The sequence below is a fragment of the Chanos chanos genome, chromosome 2 (genome assembly GCF_902362185.1).
Source record: "Chanos chanos chromosome 2, fChaCha1.1, whole genome shotgun sequence".
Classification (NCBI taxonomy): Eukaryota; Metazoa; Chordata; class Actinopteri; order Gonorynchiformes; family Chanidae; genus Chanos; species Chanos chanos.
This window is the reverse complement of record NC_044496.1, coordinates 16,946,261-16,972,017: the sequence shown is the minus strand read 5'-3', so window position 1 is coordinate 16,972,017 and position 25,757 is coordinate 16,946,261. Positions and strand designations below refer to the sequence as shown.

At 41.0% G+C, this 25,757-nt stretch overlaps 1 protein-coding gene across 1 annotated transcript; it reads left to right on the top strand.

The window, feature by feature from the left end:
* Positions 1-78: 78 nt before the first annotated feature.
* Positions 79-25,379, top strand: mapk8ip1b (mitogen-activated protein kinase 8 interacting protein 1b). The gene is made up of 15 exons (XM_030765114.1): positions 79-161; positions 7,126-7,215; positions 10,098-10,209; positions 15,612-15,854; positions 19,244-19,325; positions 20,271-20,554; positions 20,585-20,789; positions 20,823-21,251; positions 22,294-22,369; positions 23,372-23,544; positions 23,773-23,876; positions 24,058-24,174; positions 24,655-24,725; positions 24,989-25,087; positions 25,307-25,379. The coding sequence occupies exons 1-15, from the start codon at positions 79-81 to the stop codon at positions 25,377-25,379; spliced, it is 2,241 nt and encodes a 746-aa protein (XP_030620974.1).
* Positions 25,380-25,757: the final 378 nt, after the last annotated feature.

Here is a 25,757-nt window from a genome sequence, read left to right as displayed (position 1 = left end):
GCACTTTTCTCTTATCGCAGCATCGCCGTACCGCTCTCCCTGAGGCTACCTTGGCAAATGAATGAGTAGGGGAAAGGTATGGCGGACAGAGAGAAGAGGAAGCCGTCGCCACCGGTACCCCGTTCCCGTGGATTAAGGGTCGATTCACCGGCCAGTTTCAGGTAACGAGCTTTGTAAACAATTTCTGTCACTCAGTTTATTATTCAGTTTGTCCCTCCGTGTATCACCCTGAAAAAAAACGATTTTGCAGCGTTGAACAGATGGCTCCCTGTCATGCCAGTGAAACGTAAGTGCTAATGCTTGTTGATAGCACAAGGTAGTATGAGTTTTGCTTGTTCTATAAACTACTCTTTGAAAAATTTCGCTGAATGTTTTAACAACCTTAGCGTATTGTTTGTGAAGTTGTCTGTCACATTATCTACATGTATGGGCGTGGCTTCCCCCGGGACGAAAATCTTACATTTGGGTAACAAATTATTAGAAGTAGTAAATAATAGCATTTTAAAATTTCTGCGACCTCTGCAAAATATGTTAGAACTAACGTTAGCAGGAGTCATCCACAACACTGTGGTTTTTGGGGGAGCATCTTTTAGCGTTGACGTCTGATGGCACAGTCAGCGATGAGGCTCAGAGGAAGAACTGTGAGATAGCCTGATAGAGAAAGACAGAGAAAACAAGTACAATAGACGATGAATCGCAGTTGAGAATAAAATATGTCATGAATGGCATAAGCGTCATCAACGCTTTAAAATCACGATTTAAAGCTTTGAATCTTGTAGTGCTATATTGAGTGTTCTCCTTTCGTTCTGACTTTCTTTTCTAATGTAAAAAAATAATCAGGCATACTTTTATTTAAAAGAGTTTCTGAATAATGGTGATGATCATAATGTAATTTATCGAGCAGCAGTTGTAAGAGATCTGCCAGGACGATGTATGTGTGTTCTACTAATGGATAGTCTCTGTGGTTGTGCATGATAACTGTGGATTAACAACAACTGTTTATTATTCTCTAGACAGTTGACTGAACTTCGTACTTCTCACAGTTTGTATGTCACATACATGGTTTAGAATGCCAGTTTCTCACTTGGAATGTACAAAAATGAAATGTAAGCAGGCCTTTCCTATTATTGTTGTTGTTGTTTGTTTGTGTGCTTGTTTTTCAGTGTAGGGTCTTAGCAAATCTACGTGCTATCTGCAATATATATACAGAGAATAAATGAAATACATTAGAGGTATATCACACATTGAAAATGCTGGAATAGGAGGAAGATCTCTAGTCTGTGCTAAACTTTTACCAGTGTCATGAAAACAGCCACCTATATTGAGTATGTTTGGAGTGACGAAACTGTATGTGGACACTTCTCTCCAACTGGACACTGCAAAGCTGATGCTACCAAATACAGTAATATTTTCATGGTCCCCATCTCCCTGATCCAATCAGTCCTGCAGGCTTGCTGTAATGGTCTGAAAAGATCCTCTCTCTGTTGCTCTCCAGGCTGTGGCTTCCTCCCGGTTCAAAGCATCTGTTCCCCTCTCTTTATTTAGACTGTGCTACTTGGTTGCTTTACAGCAATAAATCTCGTGTCATATAAATACATTAAAATACTCTGATTTTCATAGCTCAAAATAGGTTGGTACTATCTATTTATGAGGTTATTATTTTTAAGCAGTCTGTATGTTATTTTCAAAGAAGGCTATACTCTCCTGTTTGGCCTCCATCCATAAGCGTGTATTTTTTTTTAATGGGTGGGTATTTGGATTATCTTTCTAAAATATGGTTGGTTTTCATTAATGTTTAATCACCCTTGAGCGGCTACTTTGGGATACTCTTATTGATGACGTGACTGATCCCTGGGCAGTTTTGTCCTGTCTCTGATTGATGATATCTATAAGGAGGTAAAACCCCATAGACCCTCCTTGCAAGTGTGAAGGAGCTTAATAGGTGTGAGAATTACTGAAGCAACCCTCTTCACATCATATCAAAAACCAGTCTGATTGGTGGGCTAGAAATTCTGCAACATTGGATGTATCAGTTCTGTTCTATCAGATCGGAAAGGGAGGCCTCTGGGGACTGTTGGTAAGAAGCGAGAGAATCTACTCTGTCCTAGCTGAATTTTCTTTGTGGATAGTACTTAATTTGAAGCAAGAGGCAGAGTAGTTATATCAGGAGGAGGTTAGCCCGAGTGCTGCATCTGAGCAGCTTTCTTGAATAGAAAAAGCGTGCATCTGGAAACTTCTGTCTGGAACAACAGTTGGACACCTCTACAGAGTTCCTATAAAATAGCTGTGCTTTAATGATAGACTCATTTATGGCTTAAATTTAGTTGTTAGCTTAAATTTTGGAAGTTTGTGGAGGTGTGAGATATGTGTGTATATGAGGTGAGTTGGATCATGTGTTTCACTGATTAAAGTGCTGTTGAGCAAAACCACATTGCTTTTTATTTCCAGTTCATTTGTACACTACAGACATAGCCTTCTGCATTGGTTTTGTTTTGAGAAGGAGATATTCTATCAGTTGGCCTGTCTATTCAATATCAAGAGCTAGGAGAATATTGGTTTCCACCCTGTGTTTTGGTCTCTTTTCCCTGCTAAAACCAAGAGCCTGATGCATACTACTGCATGTCTATGAATATGAATGAGGGAAGGTCTTTTGACTAAGGTTTATAATTTCCTCACACTGGTACCACATCAGGTAAAGGTTCAAGGCTCACAAGACTGAAAGACAGTGAACCTACATCGTAAAATTTGTACATCTGTGTGATCACTCACTTCGTATTTCTGTGATGAAGAGATTGTTAGACGCTTGTTAAAGCACAACCTCTGGGACTTTGAGTGACTGGCTGTCACTGCTGACAGAGTGTCGAGTCAGAGACTTCAGAATGGACTTGAAAACTCTTATATTTAAATGGCTGCCTGCAGTATATGAGGTAGATGGTGGATGGAAATTCTTTCACTATGCTGTTTGCCTTTTCAAACAAGTGATGTAATCAGATGAGTGCCTCCATTTTTCTATTTATTTGAGATTAAGGTTGAATTCAGTTAGGTATTCTTAAAAAGTTGCTACCTCTTCTTGTTTCATTAGAGCAATAGAAAAGAAAAAGTGCAATAGTAACCACGTGAATGTTATGATTTGCTTATAGGAGCTAAAAATAAAAAATAGACTCTTTTAGAAACTTTGGTCTTAGTTAACATATTTGCATTCAATATTGTATTTTCTTATGTTATACTATGTGTCCTCTTTATCCAGTGCCACATTACCTGAGTGTTTTTCACAGTGTAGTGAAGGTGTAGATCTCTCTCATCTATCTATTAATTGTCAGACTCAGTGGGATCACCATTGTTTTCTATCAGTTTATTTCTCTTTTTTCACTCACACGGTCTCAGGCTGTCCTTAGATAAGCACATGCTGCAGTATGGTTTGCCTATCAATATTTTGCTGATAGTTGGATGCAGCATAATTAAAACATTTAACATGAAACATGACCTAAAACAGAAACCCTGCTACTGAGACAACTGGAACTTCAGGCAACTCTGTTACAGTTTAAAAGATAACTCATGTCAATTTGTTTTTTAAAGTCTTGAAGCAGAATAGCGCTACCTGGAGGATGTAAGAGAAGAATCATGCATTTAGGATTAAGAGTATACCTTTGCCTCTTCTTTCTCAATTGGCTGTACTTGCGTTAATCAAACGTTAAACGTTAATCAAAATTATTTATTTAGGTTTGGATTCTTAAGAACATTTTGCATTGCCAAATTTCTGAAATAGAATTACTATTACAACTGTGCGTACGCGTTGTATAAAGTCAAGATAATTATATGCAAGAATAGGTGTAATGTTTAATATTATTATACACATAAGATTTTAAAGTAAAGTTATGAGAGACAAAGGAGGAACAGGGCACTGTTTTTAACAAGAGAGATATTCTCAGCCGTTGTTTGCTGACGTTAGCTTCCACATTCAAGCCCTGTGGGAACTTGCCTTTCTTTTCTTATGCTGCAGCATCCAATTATGCCCATACTGCCTCTTCTTTTCTGTTATTTCACTCTCTTTCAGTTAGTAGTCTGTCATCACTTTCATAACCAATGATTTAGCCTCAACTACAGGGGGAGAGAGAGAGAGAGAGAGAGAGAGATGCTTTCGTTGTGATTGCTTTGATCCATGGGCCTTTTTTTGCTGATTGAACAGGGTTGCTATTTTAATGATATGGTGGGTTGTGATTGAGGAGAGGCAGAGGCACATTTTCTCTTTGATGTGTTCAGTTGGGTAGGCCAAGCCCCTATAGCATCCATACATCAGAGAAGCCAGTGACACAGCTTCACCGCAGTAACGATTTACTGCTCTCTTTTACCATAAGTCCTCATCCACACTCTGTCTCTGACCTCTGTTATTGCTGTTGTTCTCCCCCTGAAGATACATCTCAGCAACCATCCTTTTCATGTCATTTCAGCTCTTCCTCTATTCATACCTCCCCACTGATAACATTACAACCATATGCATATAAGAGTATATGTTAAAAAGCTAAGGGTTAGCTCAAGACTACATACTCAGAAATGATCTTAGTATTGTTACCTGAATAAATGTACCCACAAAACAAGTAGCAGTATCTTATACAGCATAGAGAAGAGTTGTGTAAAGTATAGTTTTCTTGTCATATCTTTATCTGACTGTGGGGCACACAGAAATAGCAAGCTTTGTGTAGGCAGTGTCCAACAATATACTTTAGCCTGGGAAGTTGTTTACTATTGTTAGATGACCTGATAAGAGAGCTCTGCGCAGTCTTTGTCGCTAGGTTTATACATTTGCCTTTAGCGCCATCAGAGGCTGTGCATTGTATGGTAACATAAATTGTGCCATACCTGAAGAGTTGAAAGATCTATTACCTTAGAGCCCCCTAACTCATGAATCATAATGTCTTTAAAATGGCCAGTTTTGTTTGCTAAATGCATCATTGCCATAGTGCTGCATCATAGATTATTGGGCGTGTGTCTGTTGGTCTATCTCTTTTTGGGGCATTCATGCAAGGTGAACACTGCAGTGTGCTCCACATCTTTCTGGCTTCTCCTTCACTGATTACCTCAGTCCAATCTCAGATTAGAGAAGTATTCAAACACTATTGTGAAAAACCAGTTTAAGCATAATAAGCACATCAAGTAAAGAGAAACCAGGGGTGTTTGATGGTGGACTGGAGTGAAGTTACCCAGATAACTAAAAAAATGGATTAGAATCCATCATTAACAATTAGAACACAGTGTCTTTAGGGTTTGAAGGAATATTTGTTTTTCTGAATTCTTCTGAGAGAATGGGGGAGTTATCCGGCTTTTTATATGTATGCTCTTCCGTTAACTATTACCGCGCCTCTGGACGTCCTAGCACACATCAGCCACTACTGCTCTTTCTGCGCTCAGGTCAAAACTTGACCCTCTCACATTTCACAGCCCTAAACACTGCCTCATTAATGCACAGTCACACTATTGGCCCACTCTCTCCTCCTGGGCATCACTCTGTTTGTGCTACATCAACAGCTGCTTACTCCTCAGTGATGTCAGAGTGATATGGAACTACTAGTTTATGCCCAGCAGTAGCACGGTTGATGCTGACTGCGTGATGTGTGTATGTCTGCATGAAGTACAACAGCAGTCTGTGCTGCAGGGGGCTGTATGGTCCTTTGTATATGTACTTGCTGGTCATAACTGGAGACTTTGCGTATTTTTATATGGGCTGTATGATCAGACCACTATCCAACAGTATATCCTGTCACTGAGGATATTAGTCAGTCATTAGGGTGCAATAGGTTGTAAGCACGCTCTGTTCTGTAAGCATTGAGGACTTAATTTACATTTTACCAATAAAATACACACAGAGTGAGTGGGATAGTAATGTGAAACTTGTGATAATGAGTAATTTATTTAAGTAACACATTTACACGTCTATCATACAGATCGTAATTGCCTAGTTTATTGCTGATCTGTATTCAACTGCAAATCCATAGCTGTTTTCCTTTCAGTTATTAATGAGAAATAATTTTGCAACAATTTTCAGAATATCGCAAATGACTTTCAAAAGCCACCGGACTAGATTGAAATCACTCACAAATGTCCTCACTCTATAGAGGGGATTATTAGAAATGATGTGATTTGTCTTCTGCTCCACGAACAAATCCCTTTCTCACCGATTTATGGTATCCGGTCAGGCTGTTGAGTCCTGCTGTACTTGCTTATTCATTGGATGGATCATCTGCCAGTCCTTCAGAATACAGCTCTCTCTGGCTCAGTGCAATATCCGACTCAGCCAGCCAAGAGAATGCCTCCTGCATCGAACAACCTCTATCCACCCACGCACACACACAGACACAAATGCACACATACGCACACACACACGCAAGCAAGCATGCGCACAGCTCTCCTCTCTGCTCCATGGTGATTTCCCTCTGTGACTGTGTAGCACTATAAATAGTCAGACACTTCCCTGCACCTGTAATTTGTTTATTTTGCTCCCTGCCCTTCTTTGTCTCCTTCTCCTTATGGGAGGTGTATGGAGACATTTTACACTACAGCATACACAAATCCTGACATTTTCAAACCTTTTAGCCTCCCTCTGATCTCCTTCAGAAGGCAAATTGTGCCTCCTTCACTCAGTGGGATCCTCCTACAGGCAAGGGAGGAAAAAGAGAGAGAGATTGAGAGAGAGAGAGAGCGGGAGCAAGAGAGAGAGAGAGAGAGAGAGAGAGAGAGAGAGAGAGGTGACTGAGGCTGGATCGATCTGCATCATTTATTAACGTGGGGGGGGGGGGGGGGGGGGGGGGGGGGCTGTCATAGAGCAGCCTTTTCAGTGTTGGCTCCAGCTGAGCTCTTACTCCTGTCTTTTGCAGTTTTGTCCAGGACAGCACTTTTCTGTGCAACATCCTCTAGTAAATCTGTGGTCCTTGGGATGATGTAAATAAACACAAGGAGGGAGAGAGAGGGAAAGAGGGATGATAGTGCACTTGTTCAGCTGAAGAAGAGGAAAGAGATTATGTAATACAATACACATTGGAGCATTTTTGTTGTCTTCCTGTAAACTATGGAACACGGTGGAATCCAGATTGAAGCCAGGGAGGTGCAGGCAGCCCTTTGATCGGCTGTCAGATCAATCCCACGCTGTACCGCTCACAAGCTCAGCATGGACTCAAATGGGGACGGAGGAGAGGGGTGGATGGAGGATCAGTGGGAGAAATGGTAGGAACTCTTTGCCCTTGAGGGTTGTATTTCCTGTGTAAGAGCGCTGAAATTATGTTTGACCTTGTGTCTGAGAGTGTGAGTATGCGTGTTATGGTTACAATCTGCTGCTCTCTCTCGTTCCGGTTCTCTGGTGGTGGCACGGGGGATGTCCTTGAAAAAGAGAGGATGTGTGTGAGTGACGCTGAAGGGTGCTGGGGGGTCGTAGCGAAGATTGCGTTGGGATGATTTGATGGTTGAGTGTGCTGAATTGGCGTTATGCGTTTTATACTTTTATACTAGGATTTAAAGACGTATATTGTGTAAATAAAACTGTATATTGTTAAAAAGGTTTTTTTTTATTTTGTCAAGAAATGTTACTGTTTGAATTTATAATATGTTAATCCATGTAAAAAAAAAATGGAGTGCACAAGACCGTATGAGTCTGAACATTCGGTTAAGTAATGTTAAGTTATGCTGTGTTAAGATACTATCTCTTACATTTATGTTGTTGAGGATGAACGCCTCCTTAAGCCCTGCAAAGTTAATGTGATGTCTATTTACACTGAATTGCTCTTATTAAAGTGTGATGGAATACTTTTTTGCAAGAATTTTCCAATTTTGATTTTGGTAGATTGGTTGGTTTTCAGTGAAATTTTGAAATGTAGCCTGTCATTTTCTCCGTGTGTTTTAATGTGTAGCATTATAAATGTATTCAGCCAAGTCTGTGTCTGGTCTGTCCTGAGGATCCTGCATCCTGTCTGTATAAATATAGTCAGTCAGCAGTTCTGTTAGTCAGCAGTACTGACCTTTAAGTGGTCACATATTTTGAAATTGGTATACATTTATTAAGTTATCTGCTCATCCTCTGTGCTGATAATGATTAAATGTTTAATTAACTTAACAATGAGGGAAAAAAACTATACCAGACTCAACAGGAAGAGGAGGACCTTTATCCAGAGATTGCTTAGTCAGGGAGGGAGTGTACGTGTGTGCGTCTTTGTGTGCATCAGTAATCATTACAAAGCAAATTATGTAGAGACAATGTAATGGCAAAATTCAAGATATGTGAGTTCTTATGTTGCCCTCTATTTTAGCCAGCCTCCTCTCAGTGTGCCCTGCAGAGAAGCGGTGACCTGGTGGAGCTGTATCTTCAGTCTGTAACACATGCTTTCAGGCTTCAATTGCAGATCTGGATACAATCAATTGCATTCTAATGTGACCATATGTTTGCGCCCTGTCCATTTCCAATGGGTCTACTTTCGTCTGCCTCCAGTAAATGATACGGATGGGACCTAAAAAGGCATTAAGAGTGCATTGATTGGGTCGGCTTTGACACAGTACTCCCCTTCTTACCCTGTGGCCATTTGAGGTAGACACAAGAGTCGCACAAAAATGAATTTGATGCTGGAAAATGTGTCCTCATTACTAAAGGTCAAAAGAAGGAGCTTTTCTTATACCTTTAGTGACACACACACACACACACACAGACATACGTGCAAGGACACCCAACTCAAACACACATATTAAGCAACCTAATGTTTTGTAATCCATGTGATTCTGTAGGATTGTTGAATTTTGTGACTTAGTAAGTTATATGGTATGGACAATGATCTCTACAGGTGCATTCCTCATCCATAATGACACTCTCAATTAAACTTATGCTTACAGGCCTTTTTGGAATAGATAATATGCACATAATTAAGTTTGTGAACAGAGGTTTTACTCATGGCAGTCTAATCAAGTCCCATGTCAGTCATGCATCATTGGACTTTCATTTCTCCCCATGCATCATCACCGTTGTTATATTGTACTGTTGTGTAAGACACAGGAGTGTGCTCTCATGTCTGCTAGTCGTTACCTGTGACGAAAACTTAGACTCAGCCCTGTTTTATGACACAGGTGCTCATCCGTGTGTTTCAGCCTGTTTGTCTTTCTCATGGCCATGCTCAGCTGTGTTTGGTCTGGCCTGAGGATCCTACATCCTGTCTGATGGAGTGCACTCTCTCTCATTCTCTCTCTGCCTGTCAGAGCTGTTTAAATCTAGCTTGTCTAGACTGTCTTTCAAGGGCTCCGGTGATCCTTTGTCACCCTCACCCCTGTCTCCTGAGTCCTCATTTCCATCCCTTAGCCTGTCTGTCATGGACGCTGGATGCGGCGCGGTGATAAGCTGGAAAGGGAGGGCACTGCAAAAATGATGAGGAAATAAATCTAATGTTTCCTCTCTATCAGATTAATTAAAATACCTAACACTGTCCATTGAAGATTATTCAATTTATCTCAAGATAATTTCCCTTGAGTTACAGTATGTTGCTAAGATACTGTGTTGTAACTGAAGAATTATTTGATGTAAATAAGCACCGCTGTGACAGAAGAAAGTTGGAAAGCTATTAGTAACTTTGTCAAAGATATTTTAGATTACGTTTGCTTGGGTCAAGAAGCAGATGCTTCTACAGTTGTGTATTAAGGATTGTGAGATTGTGATATCTGACATTTTTTCACATTTCAGTCTTTGATCAATATCTATGATTTCTCAGGAGTAGATACTTTTCCTTAATTCAAAAAAATCTTCCCAAATGAACCTCTGCCAGTAAAGTTAGAAAATGTCGGACACTTTGTCAAACATTTATTCTCTTAAATATCACGCTTTCCTCATCACTTTTGCTACATTGTGCATATAGCATCACTTTTGCTCCGTTGTGGATGTGCAGCATAGATGTACTGTTAGTTCAGCTGACAGATTAGCTGTTTTGCTGAAGAACAAATTGTGTTGCCTTGTATTTTTATAGTGATCTGCTAAATCATTTTCAGTTTTTGTGTTGTCTGTAAGTTAAGAGATACAGAGTAGTGTTTTTTAATATTAGGAGATGATTGATGTGTGTTGATGTATACTCTGTCTGTAGGTTGACCCATGACATCGGTCTGGATGAGTTTGAGGATGAGGACCTGTCAGAGATTACTGAGATCACAGATGAGCGTGGACTCAGCCTCAACTGCAACTCTCTGGACATCAAGGTAACGGACGGTCTCAAAACTCACTCTATACCCCCGTCCATATGATTCAAAGGCCGTGTCCAGAATTATACCTGTGACTATAACAAAATGAGGTGATCAGTTCTAACACAGTGCTTCACATTAAATCTGAAATCTTCACAGGAATAGGCATCCGCCAAAATGAGTTACTATTGTTTGAATTTAATATTGATAAATATCCATATTTATTATATTTATCCATATATTTAACTTATGACTCTTACAATGGTAACTATGACCTCTTGGTGAGAATGTTTTCAGACAGTGAGACTGAGGGGTGATAGTAAGAGTGAGGGAGAATAAAAGTGAGAGTTGGTAGAAATAGAGTTAGGTGTTTAAAATATTTCCTGTTAGCCCTCAACCAGAGGAAATGTCTGCATTCTGGGAGATTCAGTTTCATGTAATGAATCATCACACGTTCCCACATTCAAGTCAATCACCTTGGCAACAGGAAGATCAGCAGCTCATTTTCTGCCTGGCTAGCCTACGTCAGAGCTTGGGTTGAGTGAACATATTTAGCTTTGTGAACATTATCTTTTTCTTTCCTTCTTCTTTTTTTTTTTTTTTTTTAAAGTGGTGTAGTATCCAGAGAGCTAATTATGGATAAGCTACGTGAGATCAAGGCAGGAGCACGGGAGGTGAAAGTCAGTTCATTTTGTCTTTGTAGTGCACATGAGAAAATCTCTCATTCGTAGTACTACAGAGGAACAAGGTCTACTTGACTGACTGGAATTGAACTGTAGCCAAATACAAGTTAATGTTCTTCAGACTGAGAACACCGTTATAATGAAACAGTTATGTTACTGATTTGGTGATGTAACAGCCATGTTCTGAACTGTCAATTAACCTTTCTGTAAATCTGTTGATAAGTAAATGCAGCTAAAAGCACTGTCTCTATGTCTGCTCCTCTCTTATTTTTATGTATTTTACATTCAGACAATTGCAGATGTTTTACACATCCTAATTTCCATTTCTTCACTGCCTAAGATCCCTCTCTGACTACTGCCATGCCCCCACCCCCCATATAGTGATAAAATGGTGTTCACCATCCCTGTGCTTTTAGGGTAAGCTCTGTTTGTTCATATGTTGATGACAGCGAGAAGCAGACATGAGCTGCCAATAGCTCTTGTGTATTTTCAGCAGTGACGTACAGTGCTTGTGGGTGAGGAATACAGTTGCCATGGAAATAGGTTTCCTTTTTCCTCCATACATGTTTTGGTTGACTCATGCACACCTCCTCCCTTGCATCCTCCCTCTCTCTTCTTTTATTCCCAGAACAGGCAAAGACAGTTCTCGGTAAGGGATAACAGGTCCATGTATTGTTCCAGCACAGTAATGGTAGGATTAGTAATATTTGTGCTTTGGGGTGATTTGGAGACAACACACCCCATTACATTGTCTCACATACTGATGGCCCTTTGAATGCACACAAGCAACGTAAAAAAGACCACAAAATCCATTAACTCTGTGAGTCTCTCCAGTAATTGAGACAGACTAATGCACAGCACCCCCATTCAGAGCCTGGATCTGGTCACGACATTCTGTGCATGTTGATTCTTTCAGATTATACACAGTGTCCTACTACTCCTGCTAATCAATACCTGCAGGGAGTCTTTAGTATGCTGATGTCAAGCACCTTCTCTGTCTGATGAATATTAGATGGACTTGGTGAGCAGAAGGGAATACCCCATGTGGTTGCTGATATTTTTATTATCTATAGTTATCCAAGACACGGTTACATCACCTTGTTACTTTTGCTTTGGTGTTGGTGCCCCCCTCCTCATAGAGCTAGATGGTGCCTAAACCTCTGGGCCATGTCCCCCAACCCTGGAAAATCATCTGTGCCCATCTATAATTGATGAGGAAACACTACACTTTCAACTCTCTCTCTCTCTCTCTCTCTCTCTCTCCCCCTTGATGATGAGTGCAGAAATGAGGTCATCCTTCTATGGGTGTGGCTTGGGGACATGCATCTCTCGGTTGTGTGTACGTGTGTGTGTGTGTGTGTGTGTGTGTGTGTGTGTGTGTGTAACCGAAGATAAGCTCTCCTGGCTGAGTGTCTATCTGGATGGAGTCCTCAGGGGTCAGTCCCTCCATTAGTGACCTTTGAGTGAGCAGGGGGTTGCCTGATCATATTACATTAGTGTGAGCTGAAAATTGAACACAGACATCTAAATTTTATCATGAAAGGTTTAAAACCAGTAGTTTGTGACAATGTCTTCAAAAGCATAGACAATGAAGTGTGTTTTATCAAACACTCTCTTTTATGTAGGTTGCACTGAGTCAAGCATCTATCTGGCTGATAGTGAAACATAGAGCAAAATTGTTATGACTAGTATTGTGTTCTGTGTCTCTTTCAGATGTCTTTGTTTTCCTTATTGTGCAAACAGATTTCTTGAGATAAGTCTGTCAGGATTAATCCTTTTGAGACAGGATAGCTGTAATACCTTGGATATATTTTTATTTTCAACTTTGAAGAGAGAATTTGCTAAATGTATCATTTAATCCTTTTTTTTCTATGAAGCCCTTGGCTTTGTTACAAGTTGTGTGTGTTGTGTGTGCTCGTGTTTCTGAAATTTGCTTTGTGCGGCTTACAGAGTTTTTATATATTTGATATGTTCTGCGTGTGCTGCAACAGACAGCTGTCACCATCCTGCTCATTTAATAGGGCTTCGTAATTGCCTCCTACAGGAGTGGGTCAGTAAATGACTTGTTTCAGAGGTGGGCAGTATCACTCATTGCTCACTCTGTTCCCTTAGAATGACCTCTCTCACTGAAACAGACGCTAAAAACAAGAGCCCCTCTCTAGTGAATAACCCTTTGGAAGACTATGTCTTGTCATGTGATTGTCCGTGAGCCAACACTGACACTGAAAGGAGCTTAAAATTTAGAGTAGCGATAAGGTCATAAGTACAATTTTATGAAGCTTTGTCTACTGTTCTGATGATTTTCCTGTGTGTCAAACCTGTTATCCCCCTCCTTTAAGGATAATTTGATGAAGGAGGTGGGGCATGGGACCAGTATCAGAATTCTCTGGCTGTGTCCTCCTGCCCTGTCTCCAGGCTGTTGCCTAGCAACAGAGCTAAGGCTCTTAAAGGGACAACACGTGATTAAAGCCATATAAAAAGAAAGAACCAAAGAATGTTCATTTCTCCTCACCAGAGAGAGAAGGAAGAAGGGAGAGAGAGTGAAGAGATATTCGTGTATTTATTTATTTATTTTCGTGTTAAAGGAATGGAAAACACACAAATACACATATGTATCTATATGCACATACATGTGTGTCAATATTTATATATATATAGATATATATATTTGTATGTCTTAATGTTACAATAATTCAGTCAGGATGTTCTGCACTTTTGCATGACAAAAATAGTTTCTTCCACCTCTATAGTCTTACAAACCCACCTCTACCTCAGGAAGTATGCAGATCCTTGGCTATGTGTGATTCAATGTGATTGATGTGAAGTGCATACAAATGTGTGATTGTATGTGCAGTCAGACCATAGAACAGGATTAGCTTTCTCTCTCTATTCAGGGGACATGCGTTAGCACCCATTATGTGAGTCTAGCCTGGAATAGGTACTGGAGAGCAGCCCAAGAGCTTTCATCTCAAAAGAATGCAAAGGATCTGTATAATGATGGCCTAAAAGCTTAAGAATCATTCATTCAGTCTTTCTGTATGAATACATATCATTAAAATGATTATTCTAATATGACAGTATGGAAGAAAAGACACAGGAATGTTTTGTTTACATACAGGGGCCTGTCTAACAACCAGTGACATTACTCATTTTGAAATAGATGTGCTTGTTTTGTGGGTTTCCCTGTTTAGGATCGCACAACTAACGAGTGCTCCTCTCTTTGAATGTGCTCTTTTGCCAGCCTGTAAGTTCCCTGAAAATAACTAAACCATCTGGATACAGCAGCCTGTTGGCATTGCTCATGTTTATAGCAATGTGTGATGGATTAATTGGTCAGTCTCTTTGGTTCGCTCCCTCTTGGTGCTGTAAAATTACTTTGACATGCATGATGTCATGTTCTAGACGTTAGGGGATCAAAGTGATATTGTCATTATGAAGGAGTCTCAGAATAACAGGACCACATGTTGATTCCTGAGTAATTAAAACCATGTAATGGAACCAAGCACATGGTCTTTTCTTACAGATTGTCAATGGAACGTATCAGTTAATTACAGTATTAAATGTAATAGTAGACTAATGTAGTGTAGTGTGTGAGAAAGAGTTAGAGCCTCTGGATCCTTACAAGTTCTTTACGAGCTTAACATGGACACTGACCTGGAGTCACATGATCGATGCTTGAACCAACAAGCAGTGACACACGTAACGTCTCGTGCACTATCTAGAGGAACTCTGAGAGCGCTTAATCTTCAGGTAGTGTGTGTTTGTGTGTAGGGAGGTTGGCAGGGTGTATGGTTGTTTGTGTGTTGTGTAAATACAGGTCTCACCTGTTTATTATGTAGGTATCTCTGTGTGTCATGATATATCTTGCTTGTGTATAGATGCACTTATGCTTTAGCTGTGATGTTGACTAAGTGTCTTTATATGCATGTATGAGTCACAGCAAGACGTGTCTTAGAGTAGCCAAGAAGGAGTTCATGCCAAATGAGATGTAAACACTGCCCCAGTGACCTCTGCTTCAGATGGGAGCAGTCATGCCCCCTCCCCCCCTAACACACACACACACACACACACACACACCTGACATCATGTGCTTAAAGTCTGGCAACAGCCTAACTAATTGATATTTTCCATTATATTATATCATATTATTTACAAACAGTATTTCTTTAGTTCTTCTCCCACATGTTTTCAATTGTTCAGATAAGGATTTCTTTCAAACTACCTGACTCTGTAAATGGTGGTAAAATACTGACGTAGAAGAGACTAATATAAAACAGTAGTTGAAGAAAAAAATTATTGTTGTTGAAATTTGGGGACAACATACGGAATCCCATGCACAGGGGCAGGTATCAGAAGAATTGTTTTTTTGTGTGTGTGTCCTTTATCATATAGGTAAATACAATGACTCACCGTTACTTAAATGATACAGAACAGCACAGCACAGTTGCCATCTTTGGCTGAGAGCAGTCGTATGTGAGCATCTCTTATTTTAGCAAACAGCCATTATGAATCTTTGTGTTGTTTGTTTGTTGTTTGTTCTTCCTCTTTCTCTTTCTTTTTCCAAAGGCTCTTGCATTAATATCACTGCCTGATGTCAGAGCTTACTCTAATTGGCTCGCTGAACTCCCCCCCATTTCCCCCTCCCTTACCTCCTTCCCTCTATCTCTCTGTCTCGCTCTCTCCACCACTCTCTCTCTTACTGCTTTGATTGACACTGATTCTATCCAATCTGTGCAGACTCATGTGATGCGAGCACCCAGTGGTAGCTTGGGGAAGGTTGAGGCTGGTGCGGTTGGGCAGATCCAGGCAGAGATGCTTCACTTGGATCTTATCGACGCTGTTGACAGTAGCCGTGAGCAGGAAGCTCGTCCACCTGCCACAAAACCACCTGCCAAGGACCCTCCTCCTGTCACTATGGATACTTATCGGCCCAAAAGACCCACAACTCTCAACCTATTCCCACAGGTGCCTCGCACTCAGGTAAATCCTTTCTCTCTGACAACCAGTTATGCCGCACAGTATTTATGAGATGCGGTGATCTTGTTTGTGTGTGTGTATGTGTGCATGCTTGTGTGTGTGTGTGTGTGTAAATCTGTGTGTGTCTGTTTCTGTGTTTTTGTGCGTGTTTGTGTGTGCCATCCATACACACACAATTGTACTTTTATTTCTACACATTATTATTTTTTTACACGCTCTCATTCACTTTGCTTGCTGCACACATTCAGAATGCATGTAAGTTCTGAGTATGTGTTCTATGTGTTAACAGTGAACTCAGGCGCTGTAATCGTGGTTGTCTGAGTTCATTGGAGATAGAGCACTGAACTGAAATATAAAAGGTGACAGAGGTAGCGTCTCACTTCAATGGATAGAACACACACTCCCTCACACACACATACACACACACACACACAAATATACACACTTTTTTTCTACACTGAGGCAGTCATGCAATGCATAAATATAGAGCTAAATTTGGTAACATTGTCTTTATTTCCACTGTGATGGAATAGCTGCTGGTCTTTAAATGTGTGTGTGTGTTCATGTATTCATGTGTGAGGGTGTGGGTGTGTGAATGTGAATGTGTGCATCATCTGTTGAACCCTGTCATGTGAAGCAAACCAAGAGGAAATCATCAGAATGATGGTTTAGCTTAGACGCTTCAGGATTTGTGCCTAGAGGAAGGTCACTGACGTTACTATATTCTATATCTGCACCGTGAGAGGGGAGATACAACTCATGGCCTTGTGACAGTGGTGTGACCGAAGAAAGGGGCATTATCGAAGCAACATAGACAAGAAAACGCCCAGAGAAGCTATGATGTGCACAGCTCTCACAATACAATGCATTGTTCTTCACAGAAGAGTACAACAGAGGGTAGATGACTTATTTGCCTTCAGGGCTTGGTTGTAATAAAATGTAAACAAATGGTATCGTTATGGATTATATAACAATACAAATGCTAGTTACTGGGGGATGTCTCAGAACACTGATTGGATTAAGCTAAAGTGTAAAATCAGGTTAAAGGTCATGGGAAGAAAAAAAAGGAGTTTAGTGTAATGATACCTTTATGACAAATAAGACAATGATTCATGATAATAATGATGAATGTCAGTAAGACCATCAAACGCTTTTTTTGAAATTGTGTTCCTGTTAAGTAAACTTAGCTTAAGCAACTCAGGGAGCATAACAGTGTCCCAGAGAATTGGTTTAGTGAATACAGTACAGCTCCCCCCTAAATATAAGAGATAGCTAACTTCTTTTTAACTTTATGATTTATTGCATTTGTATAAAAAATGCACCATTTCTTACTTCCACAAAAGATAATAGCGCAAATGATTCTGTTAGCCAGTACTACAACCAAACATAGCAGACTATAGACTGATGTTACTGTTAGAAACTTGAAGTCTTCCTCCACATTCATTCCTTGTGTGTGTGTTTTGTGCGGTTAGTGCATATGAGTTGTGTAATTGCTTCATTAAAAGTTGAGTAATAAAAACTGAGTTCAGATCAGTGCAGGCATTAACAGAGTAAGAATGGTATTCACAACCGCTCATGATCTTCTAATCTAGTCCTAATCTGGAAGGCTGAGTTACAGCAGGGGATTACCCCTTAAGCAATTCTCGCTTGCACTCACACTTGGCAGAAATGCATACACATTTGGCATTCTGATGTCTCTAGGTGTGTGTAACGTAGATGCCTAGATTGTTTGTAAATGATGTTTTTCAGCAAGAAGTTTGGATATAAATCTTCTGCAATCCTAATACATCATAGCAAGTGGACAGTTCTCATCTGCACATGGAAAGAGTGAACTGTGGTAGTGGTATTTTTTGTGTGAGGTTAATTTGACGGTGTGGATAGTCTGAGAGCTTTTTGTAGTCATGCGTACACTCATAAAATGGACTGAGCTGGTTGGAGAGAGGTTATAAAGGGTCTGTCAGTCAGTCATATTTGCCTATAATTTGTAACCTCAGCATCTCGCTCTGTGGTCAGAATGAGTAGACACTTTGTATGTACATGTGAGAAAGTGTGATGCGTTACCTTACATTTTAAATTACCATCTTTTTTCTTGGAATATACACCTACACAAATGCCCAAACAGCGTCACAAGTATAGTTGCCATGGTGACAGACAACCGCGTCAGTCAGCAGTATAAGTGAGGCTGAATCAGCTCTCGGTGTGTGTGTGTGTGTGTGTGTGTGTGTGTGTGTGTGTGTGTGTGTGTGTAGAGTGCATGGGTGGGGGGTTCTGTAAAATCCTGGAATGAGGAGCTGTCATGATTTGTAGGTAGCCTTGTGTCACACTCACACTTCTACTGCTTGTGTTTTGATGCTAAACTGTCACATTTTATATGCCACGTCTCAATTAAGAAATCACATAATATTTAGGGTATTTATAATAGTTAATAAATGTAGCACATACAGCCTACATATTTACACCTACATTTACATTTACATCTATCCCTTTTGCAGAGGCTTTCTTCCCAAAGTGACATGTGGATAGATGCGTTGACATGAGATAACAGACAGTCCTGATTAGTGCTGCTATGGTTATAAGTGCTGTCATGCAGCTGTGAGTGTAAGAGTTATATTCATACTCACTTCAAATCTGTAAACATGTTGTAAAGATGTTCATTCTGGCAAATAATACTTTGAGTGTATAAGGCCATCGGTCAAGTCATAGGATGAACTTGATATCCGTTTCAGCCCTGAAGTTTCAGACAGCTATAGTATTTTCTCACTGAGAGACTTACAGGCACCAAAGAGAGGAGCTGAGAAAGGGCCCCGGAGGGGAGTGAGGAGACACACGAGGGTACAGAGCAACTGGGAGCATAGTGCCCGGCCCAATACGGGCTAAAGGAACAGTCTGCGCCTATGCAAACAGCTTTAACCAAACAATTCCCCTACTGTTTTGGGCAGAGAGAGTCCGGTGATAGAGGAACTATTACAAGTGAGGGGTGCAGAGGGAGAAAGAGAGAGAGAGAGAGACAGACAGAGTGAGAGAGGACAAAGAGAGAGAGAGAGAGAGAGCATCCACCCTGGGAACAAAGTGTCATTCCCTGTAAATGCCGTCCACACAGCAGTGACAAAGGAGTGTTGCCCGTTCACTAGGCTTAAAGCCCTATTTTGAGTGTGAGCATGTGCTGAAGTTTCTCACCCTTCAAAATTTAAAGCACTTCTCACTTCCTTCATTATTCTCTCTCTGTCTCTCTCTCTCTCTCTCTCTCTCTCTCTCTCTCTCTCTGTGTGTCACGCTCACTACCTCTCATTGGCTGACTCTCTTTGACTCACTCTGTCTCCCACATTTTTATTTTTGCTCTCTCACTCTCCTCTACCCACTTGTAATTCTCTCTGGGTGTATCCTATGTACAGGACACGTTGAACAACAACTCACTTGGGAAAAAGTACAGCTGGCAGGAGAAGGTATCTCGCTCATCCTCCCCCCTCAAAACAGGTAAGTTTTGTAACATTGTTTTAACTGCATCACCAGACTGTCAAGTTTGTCTTTAAGTCAAGTTGAACTCGATGATTCTAAAGAATGTAGTATTTCTTTCTTTATCATTTCAACAACTCCACATGGTGTTTAAAGTAAGCCCACTGTGATGCAGGATTTTTGTTGTGGTATGTGATTTTCACACATGAGAGATGAGGTTAGAGTCAGTGTTTGTTCTGGGTGCTGAGCTGTCTCATGCTGTTTTTTCACTGACAATAGAAGGCTAACCATACGGGCCTGCCAACTGGAGCTCAGTGTGTCAGCACACACTGCTGGTTCACTCTTTTACAAAACCCTTTACATGTGCAAATAGATGGACCAGTCCATGATTTTCCATCACAGCGGTAAACCAGGAATAGAATATTTTTTTAGTTTGCTTTGAAGGAACTTTATAGTTTTGGCCATAATGGATGTCACAGAGAAACACGTGAAATTGTGAATGAAAAGAAAGCTGATGCAGAATTCACATTCACAGAAATGGTTCTTTTGCATGACACAATAATCCTTTAGATACTAACAGTAAAACATTTCAGTAAGAACTCATATTTGATGAGTGTTGTCTGTTAGAAAGAGAGACAGGAATTCTCTTCCTGAATCAGGCCTGGATTCGTCTTTATCCTTTAATCAGGTTTTCTGTGATGTTAGCCCATGGCATCTGTCACAGATGGCTTTCATGCTAAAGTGGTGCCCATGTTTGACATTCTGGATTATGACGCAATCATTTTTCCACGTCACCATTTCCATGGATTTTTATTATCTCTTGACTGTGTGATGGAGCAGGACTTTCCGAATATAGATTGCGTGTATTCACGTATATGTCTCCCTGACACCCATTTTGTGCACATTTGCTTACATGTGTATGTGTCTTTGTCTGCATCTGTTTTTGCTCGTCCATGTGCCATCCAGGTGAGCTGACGCCACCCCATGAACACATATGTCTGAGTGACGAGGACAAACTTCAACACGGTGGCAGTGGGGGCGGGACTCAAACAAAAGATCGGGGCACGTCGACCGACGCACCTCAAAAACGACCTGCGTCCTCTAAACAAAATCACGCCCCTCCACCACCAGCATGTGCTCCCTCAGCCCCACCTACTAAAGCTACAGCTGCAGGGGAGGGTCATCGTGACCGAATCCGGTACCATACTGACGTGCGTCTTGAGCCCACAGAGGAGATCTACCTGACTCCAGTTCAGCGGTGCTCTGAGCCGCTGGAACAGGAGAAACCACCCATGCTTTCTCAGACGGTCGAGCACGGACGCATGTCCATCAGTTCTGACAATGAGGGCCCTCCACCCTATCAGCCACCCCTTTATGAACGGACAAACCCTTCTATCAGTGAACAGGAAGAGGACCTATTTCCCCCCTCCTATGCCGCTTGTATGACCTCTACAGCTGCTGTGGACCTCAGCACAAGAGGGGCTGGTAGTGGGATGGGGGAGGACATGGGTTATGGAGAGGGAGGTGCAGGTGAGGCTCAGGCCCAGGATGAGGCCTTCTCTCAGGGCTTCAGGAACTCTGGTGTGTCCCGGATTTCAATGAGCAGCTCAGAGGCAAGTGGGCTCTCGTACGATTCTGTGAAGTACACTCTGGTAGTGGACGAGCACGCTCAGTTGGAGCTGGTCAGCCTACGACAGTGTTACCATGGGTACAGCGATGACAGTGACTCTGCTACAGTCTATGACAACTGCGTCTCCTCTCCTTATGAGTCCGCGCTTGGAGAGGAGTATGAAGAAGAGGAGGAAGAGGAGGAACAAGAGGAAGGAGCACGAGTTGGTGGGAGAGAGGCCACAGCATGCCTGTCAGAAGACTCCACTCCTGAGGCAGACATGCAGCTATCCAGAAAGTTCCTCAATGTCTTCATGAGTGGCAGGTCACGCTCCTCCAGTAAGTTCAATGTACATTTGGTGTTTGGCCTTTGAGTTTTTGTATAAACACAGATATCAGAAGTTGCAGAAGCTTTATTCAGATACTTATAAAATATGACTATGTGGAAATGGATAGGTAAGTTTTCCAGGTTTCTTGCATGTCTTTATTCGGTATGCTTCACTGTATTGATATCCAGTGCTAGTTGAGGCATCTGTGACACACAAATTTGGCCAGTTGCTACATATTGTATTATCATCTTATATCTGCGTCTACAACCTCAAGGTACAGTCTACTAAAGAAAGCGATCAGTCATCAGTGTTTATAGCGTTAGCATTTGATAATGTAAATATTTCCTAGTGGATCAGAGGATAGACTCATTCACTTCAGAGGCCCTCTAATGATAGAGAAAAATGAGCTGCTTTCCCTAAAAGAGCACCTGTGAGACACCGGGACCAAAAGTTATAAGAGGTCAAGTAACCAGGACCTTAGAACCTTGGTGATGATCAGTGTTTCCCTTTGACCAGAGTCCAGCAAGCAATGTTTATCGGTGCTAAAAGGCTCATGATGTTCGAGTGACTAATACAAAAGTATATTGACCCAAGCTATGCATGTTGCACTTCTTGCAGACACACTATTAGTCTGTGTCTGGGTTGACAGCTTTTTTTTGTTTGTTTTTTTGTTTTGTTTTTTGTACAGTCGAATTTCTTTTCTTCTGACTAACCATGGTTAGCATAATGCTGCAAATTACTTTCTGATAAGCAGAGGAAATGCATCTTGTGCTTCCATATTTTTACTGAAATATTTTCTTTATCTGCTAATGAATGTTCTGCACGTGAGATGTCAAAGCATCGGTGTAGTCACTGGCTTATATCCGACTAAGAAGGCCAAATCCAGGACAGGACAGGTGGTGAAAAGCTGGTATTAAATCCCTTTCCTGTTGCTTCCACTCAGTAGACTGCAGTCTGTATCACTCATCACCACAATCCCTGCTGATGGTAAACACACAAAAACACATAAAACAAACATGTGTAATCAGATCCTGTCTTCTCATTCATTTTAGGTGCAGAGTCCTTTGGTATTTTCTCATGTGTTATAAATGGAGAAGAAAGAAGCCAAAGCCACAGAGCAGTCTACCGGTGAGAAAACACACGCAGACATACATATTTCACAACAATTATGAGATTTTCATGAGATGTTTGAATAGAAGGCATCCTTTGGAATCAGGAAATTATTTCCCCTGGACATGTATACCTACAGTTTGTCTTCAAAAGGGTTTATTAATGACACCAGACATTTTTGACTATAAGGAGAAAAAGCAATGTAACTAGACTCTCACAAGTAAAATTCACCTTAATGGTTAAGAACAGCATGAACAGATCTGATCATGTTTCTCATGACAGTATAAATGAGAAGCCATAGTAACCAGGTAAGCAACATGCTTTCAAGACAGCAGATGCAAACGTTCAATCATATATATGCCCAAAGTGTACAAAACCACACGACATCCTGGGGAATGCTTCATTACAATATTTGTATCTTTCAGGACAATCTGTTTACTGCAATATTTTTTCTGTCCCTGCGTGCGCTGTCTGTTGGCACAGTCTGTGGACTGCAGTTCCTCAGAGTGTAACGTAGGTCGGCTCAGCTGCAGCTAAATCTCGCTCCCTTAGGCCAGAGAGGGAATGTGTGAAAAGTAGAGAGAGTCGAAAGAGAGCAGAGAGGACTGCGGTGAAAAAGAGAGGTAGCAGGGCCTGTGTAGCTTCAGAATGGTATGTGTGTGCAGTGAATAGGAAATGATGGAACTGGCCTAGAGATGGGGCGTGTGGATGGAGGCATACAAAAGACTCTCTATCTGAGTTCTGTGTCCTCAGCACTGCTGGGGGATGGGCTGAAAATCAGCGGAGATGAGTCGACCATACACAACACAGCTGTGCTTTATACGTTCTCCTTTCACAGCATAATCATATAATCAAGTAATATGATCAGTATAATCAAGTAATAGTCACAGTCCACTTCTGCAACCCATATAATGAAAATTAAAAAAAACCCAGTCCACTTCAGCAGTATGGACTAACACTCTGGGTTAAATACTAGTTTTACGGTTTCAGGGAGCATTGCCATTTTCTTGGTATTGGCAGGTTTGTCCCTCGTCACGATGATGAGTTGGAGCTGGAGGTGGATGACCCTTTGCTTGTGGAGGTTCAGGCAGAGGATTACTGGTATGAGGGTTATAATATGAGAACAGGGACCCGGGGGATATTCCCTGCCTATTACGCCATGGAGGTCACCAAGGAGTCTGAGCAGTTTAAAGGTGAAATTTCAGTCTTCTTTCATCCTGTTTCCTGTGTGCTTGACTGAGTTTTCAATTTGTTGCATTTTTAACATGAACTGTTATGATGTCTGAAGATGTTTAAGTCATATTCTGTCCAACAACTTACTTTAGTGTATTTCACATCTCTCTCTCTCTCTCTCTCTCTCTCTCTTGCTCTCTCTCTCTCTCTCTATCTCTCTTTCTCTCTCTCTCTCTCTGTCTCTTCAGTTAAAAGTGCTGACTGGGTGGAACAATACAGACTGAAATTCTTAGGCTCAGTCCAAGTACCCTATCACAAAGGAAATGATGTGCTCTGTGCGGCTATGCAGAAGGTTTGTGATGTGCACATTAATATTTACAAAGCTGCTCTTACATAGTTCCTGGCGGAAATTTTTCTTTTTCATATTAAGGATTGCATATTATGTTACTATTTGTTATGAACATCTCAATCACAATTCCGCAAGTCAGATGATCTTTTCTTTCTCCTGAGACTGTGTTTCTCATTAACACCAGATTGCCACAAATAGGAGAATGACAGTGCAATATAACCCACCCTCCTCCTGTATCCTGGAGATCAGCATGAAAGGAGTGAAGCTGATTGTGCAGGATGACTACGCTGCCTTTGACAGAGTGAGCAAATGTTAATGAACATATTTATGCACAAGCTCACATAATGCATCTGAACATGCTGATGTTTGGGTGAAATTTTAGGGAATAAAATTAAAGGAAAAACTGTAGTGTCATCAGTGCAATACCATGCCAATTAAGCCACTATATAAGCTTGTATCCATTCTGCCACACACATGTCATCCAGTCCTCTCTCATTTATTCATCCACTCCTGGTATTTGGGATGCAGGGGCTTTTCAGACAAACCAAACTAGCCTCTGTGTTCCAGCAGAAAGACCAAGCTGTTTATACCTGCATGTCACTAAGCATTTTCAGCTTCTACTTGTCCATACTACCAGACAGTAGTAAGACTATATAAACCAACAAATTATAGTTATCTTTTTGGTGGGATAAATTTGGAAGACACACAGAGATCACTGCACATTTGCCTTCATTTCAGAGTTTGTGAATTAAGTGTGTGTGTGTGTGTGTGTGTTTTACAGAGTGATCAGTGTAGCCACTTCTTCCAGCTGAAAAACATCTCATTCTGTGGTTATCATCCCAAGAATAGCAAGTAAGTCAACAGTTATATAATGTTCCTTTCAGCATTCCTCAAGAAGTTTCTCCAGTTTGTGTATTGCCTCTAGTTTGTACCATGTCAGATGTGGTCTGAATAATGACTAGACAATTTTTAAATTTGTTTTGTACTGCTAAGTCAGAGCTTTAGGCTGTAGATGTGTCCTGTTTGAGTATGATGTGGATGTAGTCTGGTTCCGATACTTTTGTGTATTTGTATATCATATGTTTGATATTTGTGATGCTGTGATTTCATTTTAGGTATTTTGGGTTCATTACCAAACATCCAGCAGATCAGAGATTTGCCTGTCATGTGTTTGTGTCAGAAAACTCTACTAAGCCACTGGCAGAGTCTGTCGGGTAAGTCCCTAAATCAGGATAGCATATTTCCATACCTCCTGTTTAACTCAAGGTGTCAAGTGCATTAGTCTTTTTTTTCTCAGATGTTTTGAGGAAATAGAAAGTTGAGAAGAAATGTACCTACTGTAGGAGGTGTATGCAACTAACTCATGCAGGTCATGTCACAGGCTCTGTCAAATGCAAAGATGGATAACAAATATTTTTAATTCGCACCAACAGGAAAGCCTTCCAGCTGTATTACAAAGAGTTTGTGGAGTTCACATGTCCCACAGAAGATATCTACCTGGAATAACCCACCCTGCCTTCCTGAGAAGCCTTGTACAGTTTTTTAACAATGTGTATCATAACCATGTTGCATGATGAACAACAAAAACCCATAAAAAATTAATACACCTGTCTAAAAGAAAGACAGTGAGAAAGTGACCAAAAAATACTCGAGTGTCGCCTGCTTTCTGGTGAGACATAATCTTGTTCTTGAGAGGAAATCTTGAGCGGGAATTTGAATATGCAAAAGGCTGTTTCTGTGCGGTGCCTAGTCATCAAGCCTCCAGTGACGTCAGTGTCTCCACACAAAACACAAGGCTTACTACACATAGGAGGCAAAGTACTGGGAGGTGAAAGAATGTTCCTTCAAACATCAACAAGTGGCACAAGATACTAAAAGAAGTGT